This window comes from Malus domestica, chromosome 15 (assembly GCF_042453785.1).
Source record: "Malus domestica chromosome 15, GDT2T_hap1".
NCBI lineage: Eukaryota > Viridiplantae > Streptophyta > Magnoliopsida > Rosales > Rosaceae > Malus > Malus domestica.
Window position 1 is genome coordinate 845,722 of NC_091675.1, and position 6,384 is coordinate 852,105.

Genomic DNA, 6,384 nt, shown 5'->3' on the forward strand with positions numbered 1-6,384 from the left:
TCATATAAAAACTGTGACATACATTTGTATTCAAATACTTTGAAACAGTTCATAAACTATGTCATTGTTCCAATTAACCCGAAAATACATACGCGGAGTGCAAGAGAAGAAAAAACAAATAAACAGATATGGAATGATATCATATACAACCATTAGTTACAAAATTACATCCACCTTCACAAGTATCTCCCCTCATCAGATTATATTTCACATCCAGGAATTCCCAGGAAATGGCGTTTATAGCGCGAATGAAGGAGGTCTCTGTCTTCGGTGCTTCTTCCAATTATTACCTTCAACGGTGTTTCCAACCAGAAAATGTGATTCAGGCTCTTGAGCTGCAAGCCTAATAGCCGTTCTTTCCTTTCGAGGAGAAGAATCTGCTGAAGCCACGATGATGTTTCTCTGGTGTTGGGGTAGAAGACGTAGATGAGGAAGTTGACTTTGAAGGCCTGTGTTTCGGACTTTTGGAACTGACTGGTGATTTTAAGAGTATGCCTGCCTCTGCGTCCGATGGGCATGCATAGTTATACAGGTTGATGGGAGATTCGCTGCCCGCCCTGTTTACATTGGCAGAAGAAGTGCCTTCCATCTCACCTTTTTCCGAGTCTTGCAAGTTCTTGGAACTGGAAGCGGGTTCATCCTCAGTGAACCGTTGACTCCTCTCACTGTAAGGAGAGCCCATGACCTCTGTTTGAGGGTGCAATGCTTTCAACTGCTTGCCAAGAAGAAATATGGTTTCTTGACACTCGGCAAGCTTCTCCGCTGCATCTGCCAACTCCCTGTCCTGTAATCACAGAATATAAATGTTCAAGCTATCGGCATCCATTTGTTTTAGTGGTCCGGGATAGATCAATGTTGACAACACAAAAAAAGTTTAAGAAAGACAAAAGAAAGCAAGCAGCTCGACCCACTTAGTTCTAAAATTTTGTTAACTGAGCTTTGAATAAAATATAAGCTCAGCTTGGACTAACATTTTGTTTATTTATAATTTTATGATTTTGATAAAAGTTGAGTCAACCTCGAGTTGGTTATATAGAGCTCAATTCCAGGAGCGCGCAGGTGCAAATGGAGTTCGAATGAAGAAGTTGGACAGTGTTGAGTTGGGGTTTAGTATGAGGTTGCCCTCTTGTCCCTTTCATTTTCTATAAGTTAGGCAACCTCATAAATGCTTCTTTTGATATGATTGAAAAAATCAGACTGTTTTGTGACATTAACAAATTGTTAAAAGCCAGAAAAGGAATGTAGCATCACCTGTTTTGTCTTGAATTCAGTCTCAGCTTCCAAACGCTCATTGCTGGAGAAAAAGATAAAGAGATGTAGAAGTTAAAGTCAATTTCAAAACCTGATACCAAAGGATCTGAATGCTCAATAGCAATTATGTTTTTTCACTCGCTATCAACCAACAAATGCTACCGAGTGGAACAGAGGTTAACACTAACCTTTTCAACTGATCTTGAAGTTCCATGCATCTGGCCAAAGCATCTTGATGGTTCCTTTTCTCTTCTTGTAGCTCACTTTCCAGAGTTTCGGTTCTGACACGCAGAAGATTCAATTCAGTTTCTAACTCCTGAGCTTGTGACTCTAGTGACCTGTATGATTCTGCCATACATTTCAGCTGCGTCTCGGCTAAGCTATTTGAATTTTTAGCAGAAGCAAATTGTGATTTAGCTTCAGCAAGAAGCTGCTCAGTTTCCTGTAATTGAGACTTTGTCATCTCTAGAGTTTCAGAACATCTTGCCAAATCCGTTGCCAGGTTATCTTTCTCTGATTTCATTTGTTCAAACTCCTCCAGTGAGATTTTGCATGGCGCCGCATTTGGTTCATAGCCGGAGACAAGATTTCCATCGTCAGGAACTTCAGGGTTAGAGTGATTAGAAATGTGGACGCAATCATTTTGAAATCTTTGCGATGAATCCTTCTCAACTACCTTATTCTCTGGTAATGCTACCTTGTCAATACAATCAGGACTGTTAGTTTCTGATTCAACACCCTTGAATCCTAGAACGTTGAATTTGAGTTCAGTGGCGTTTGCTAAAACATGTGAAAGGCCAAGAACAAATTCACCCAAACTTAAGTTTCCGTGAATAACTTTACTAAATGTGCCAGAGAATTCTTCAACCTTTTGGTTGAATCCATTGCCATCTGGAAATGTGTCATGCACTTCCATCACTTCTTTGCCCAAGAACAACACAAAGTCATGGATCAAAGAAATGGCAGATGCCAGATCTTTGCTTATTATTTTCATGGTATCTGTGGTTGGCTGGGACAAAGTGATTTCCTTTTCTGTGGTTAAACCAGAATCATCAGGATTTGCCTGCCGGTCACATAGGGCATCAGAGCTGTCAACTTCCTCGGAAACACAGTTTACAGTGTGCGGGTACAGATTCTCCTGTGCTTCCTGGACTACGTCTTTGATATCCTCAATAACTTTCCCAAAATCAGTGTCCTTAGATAAGAACTCCAAGAGCATTGAGATTCTTGATCGGAGCTTCACCAGTGGCAGCTGGCTTTCATCAGATTCGGGATGGGATCCTGGCAATTCATGCTGCTGTTCAGACGGGATATCTTTGTCAGCAGTGACATCTCCCAAAGCACCACCACTCTCTCTTTCAGATGTCTTCCTATTTGGACCATCCGCAACACAGACGGCTCCATTTGAGTCATTTGGCAAACAAGCCAACTTCTCCATCTCCAGAAAGTCCTCCATAAGATTCAAATCATTTTGACTTTCAGATTTGTTTGACTTTGCGTTGTTCTTCTCCAATGTTGTGCCCGAAGACTCAGCACAGCTTCTGGTATCATCATTACCATCTTCGGACAAGGAGGTCATGCTTGGTGGATTGCTTGCATTCTGGCTTGATGAACCTCCAGGGGCGATCTGAACAACAGATTTTGGCGAGCCTTTCTGTAGATTGTGGATTTGAAGTTGTGCTTCTAATGTTTGAAGCTTGCTGGCTGTCTGAGCACACATACTCCTTGAATCCAGCAATTCGCTGTTACGCTTTGCCAAAGCTTCTTTCAGCATCTTTGTTTCTTCTTCCATAGCTAATAAACGTTCTGTGAGAAATTCATTCTCCTTTTGAAACTTCTGTACATTATCAAGAGAAAACTCAGTCACTGGGGACATGTGTGGCGACATGTGTGGACTGGAAGGCTTAACAGGAGACTTCCTTAGTCGAGTTTCTCCATAATCTCGGCCTAAACTCTCAACCTCTAGCTTCATTTGTGCAAGTGCAGCAGGACCAGGTAACTTTTTCCGCACAAGACCGCGTAATCTTTGGCACTCTGCTTCAAGCTTAGCGACTTTTTTAACGCCTTCCATGTGCTGCTTGTTGGCTGCTTCAGCAGACCTCATACTCATGTTCTTTTCTTCATTCCGAATTTCTAGCTCCTTGGCGGCTATATGCAGTTCATACTTCAGAGAATTTATTTCCCTTTCACAAGACTCGATGTTTCCCTTAAAATGCTCAATTTCCGCCTCAGCTTGTGACTTCTCTTCGCTTATCTTGAATAGCATATTTGAACGCTCTTGTAAAGACCTGGAAATAGCAGCATTTTCAGCAGCAGACCTTAGGAGTTCTTGATCCAAATTAGCTATCTTTGCTTCAAGCTCATGCTTAATTTTGTCACATTGCTTGTTTTTGGTGAAAACAACGTCTTGTATCTTCTGCTCATGTTCTTCCTTCATATTTCGTATCTGCCGCATGCACTCTTTAAGAGCACCATCCAAATGTGAGGCCCGATCTTCAGCAGTGAGCTTCAAAAGAGTCACAGATTCTAGATGATTTTTTAAAGCGAGAGCCTCTGCTTCAGCCTTTTCCCATCCTGCAGCAAACAAGTATTTTAAATACACGAACTGCGGTCAACTCAAGAAATCCTTGATCCGCACTGAATCAAGAACTTTATTTTTTCTGTAATCAGGTTACACCAATATCAATATTATCATACCTGATACAGCTTCTTCGGCAACTTTGGCATGCTGTTTAACCAAGCTCTCTTTAGTAGTCATTTCTGTATCGGCCGCAGAAAGCTTATCATTCAAATCCTTAATTTCATCCTCCAATGTCTGGACTTGATCCTCATATGTCTTCACTTGACCCTCGTAATTCTTCACTTGATCCTCCAAACCAGTCAGATGCGAATATTGCTCGACAGAAATTTGCACATAATTTGGTTTTCTGTACTTGTCCTGATTGCATAAGAAGCAAACAGAGAACAATATTACTAAATTTGTTGCACCAAAATTCCGAAAAAAACTAAGAAGATAAGCAGGTAACACTACTCATCAGAACAAAAGTAATAACAAACTCAACCGAATATTCGCGTCTTTGGCCGTGTTTACATACACAAGTGACTAATGTTACTTGTTCAACACAACTTTTATCGAATAAACATTGCCACAATTAACAAGTACACAAGAAATCTAAAGAATCCATCAAATTAGAACATAAATTGCTGTGACAAATTCATTAAAAACTGCATAACGAAAATCGACCAAGAAGTGCCTGCATGCTGAGTCAATGAAGTGAATATGCAAAATGTTACTGATTAATTTACTATGTCAATGAACTTACAAGCTCAGCCAATGCCTGGCTAGCAAAAGAGTCCGCTGCAGCGGCGGCTTTCTCCGCTGCCGCCTTGTCCGACGCCTTTTTCTTCCACGGCCAACTCCGTCGGTCCATATTAAACTGTAATGTCTGCAGAAATTATGATTCAAAATCGTAGCTATTTGTTAGTTGACAGAAAAAGTAAAACCAAATGAATTAATTAAGAAACTTCAAAACTTGAATCATTTCAGCTTAAAATCTAAGTCAAATAATGGTAAGAAAAATCAGATGTTCCATTTTTGGAGATCATTACGATGAACAATAATGCCGATGCAAATCACAAATAGACGACATGCCGAATAATGCAGAACGGAGAACGATGAGATCTTGGTTACGGAGCTATATTTAGCTGGAGATCCTACGGATTTGAACAGATTAATCCGAAATTAACACAAAATAATCCAAAATTAATACCTTGAACTACAGTAATACACTGACACTGAAAAAGCTCAACATTACGAAACGGAAATAAATGGAAAAATTAGAAAAATCGGAAACGCGAACGAAAATCATTTAACACAAAAACAAAAAGATGAACCAGAAAATGGGTAGAAACAAGCACAGAAAACCTCACCGACAGAAAGAGATACAAAAATTTCTAATTTGATGAAGTAAAAGAATGGCATAAAAAATCAAAGTTTGTTTCCAGAAAGCAGAATAAAGACGAATTATCAGCACAAACCGTATTTGTTATTATTATTTTTTGTTTAGTTTCTTAAATATTTTCTTCTCTCCTATTTGAGAAGCTTCAGGTAGATGGCGGTGACGAACAGAGATTGAAAGAAGTCGATGTCATGCATGGGGAATCGGCTTACCGGAACAAATGCAGCTTCCGAAACACTCCGATACGGAGAGTATTAGACTCCGGGACGGAATCGGCGAGTTTCGGTTTAGAGAGAGACTGCGACGGAGGTAGAGGTTGTGGAAGAGCGGGGAGAGAGACGCAGAGAGAGAGAGAGAGGAAGGAGAAGAAGAAATGGTGGAGGTGTGGTGGGTGCGAGAAGAGAGTGAAATATTCGGACATAGGTGTCACTTAAAAGGCAAGACGTTAGAAAAAAGCCTCCAAAAAACCATCACCTTCAATTTTCTATTAATTTTTTCAAAAATTAAATAGAAGAAAATAAAAAATCGAGAAGACAACAAAATAAAATTAATTAATAAGCATTGGGGAATGCTTCCTTTCTCCTTTATCTTTTTTTTCTTTAATTTAATTAGAATGCACGATAGTTATTAATCGGACCCAAGCTGGTTGTGGAATTGGCGAATTTACCCTCAATAGAAGAGAATAATGGCAACAAATTCAGAATTGCTGATGTAGAAAGCACTTCTACTTATAAGTATTTACGCTACAAGGGTATTGATTAAAAACTTGTAAATGGCACTAAAAATAGAAGTGTTTCTACACTTGAATGTGCTGCTTGAAATTTTTTTGAAGTTGTCGGAAGGAAAGTGATTTTTATGTCCTATTTTTGGTTTCTCGAGCACTTATTTTTATTTTTTATCACTGCAAGTGATCCAATGGTTCTAGAAATGTTGAAATTTCATTGTGGCAATTAAATAAGCAAATAATTTCGGATTAAATTGAACTTTTACAAATATGATCTATGAAAAGAGACTTACAAAATAGACGATTTTGATCGTTAAAGTTTGATGTGAAGTGAGTCCACAACTAATCTTTCTTTTTGAAACAAAAAAAAAAATGGGAATCCCTCCCTTTTTAAAGCTTGATAATTTTTAGTGACTTTGTAATGCTCGTGTACTTTATTTCATCATTCAT

The 6,384-nt window shown here is 39.2% G+C and overlaps 1 protein-coding gene across 1 annotated transcript; it reads right to left on the reverse strand.

Annotated features, from left to right (window-relative positions):
- On the reverse strand, window positions 1-5,899 carry LOC139192503 (filament-like plant protein 4). The gene is made up of 6 exons (XM_070814683.1): window positions 5,423-5,899; window positions 4,575-4,697; window positions 3,949-4,189; window positions 1,440-3,825; window positions 1,252-1,294; window positions 1-784 (listed from the first exon to the last, which is right to left on the reverse strand). The coding sequence occupies exons 2-6, from the start codon at window positions 4,680-4,682 to the stop codon at window positions 344-346; spliced, it is 3,219 nt and encodes a 1,072-aa protein (XP_070670784.1). The 5' UTR covers window positions 4,683-4,697; window positions 5,423-5,899; the 3' UTR covers window positions 1-343.
- Between the last annotated feature and the right edge of the window lie 485 nt (window positions 5,900-6,384).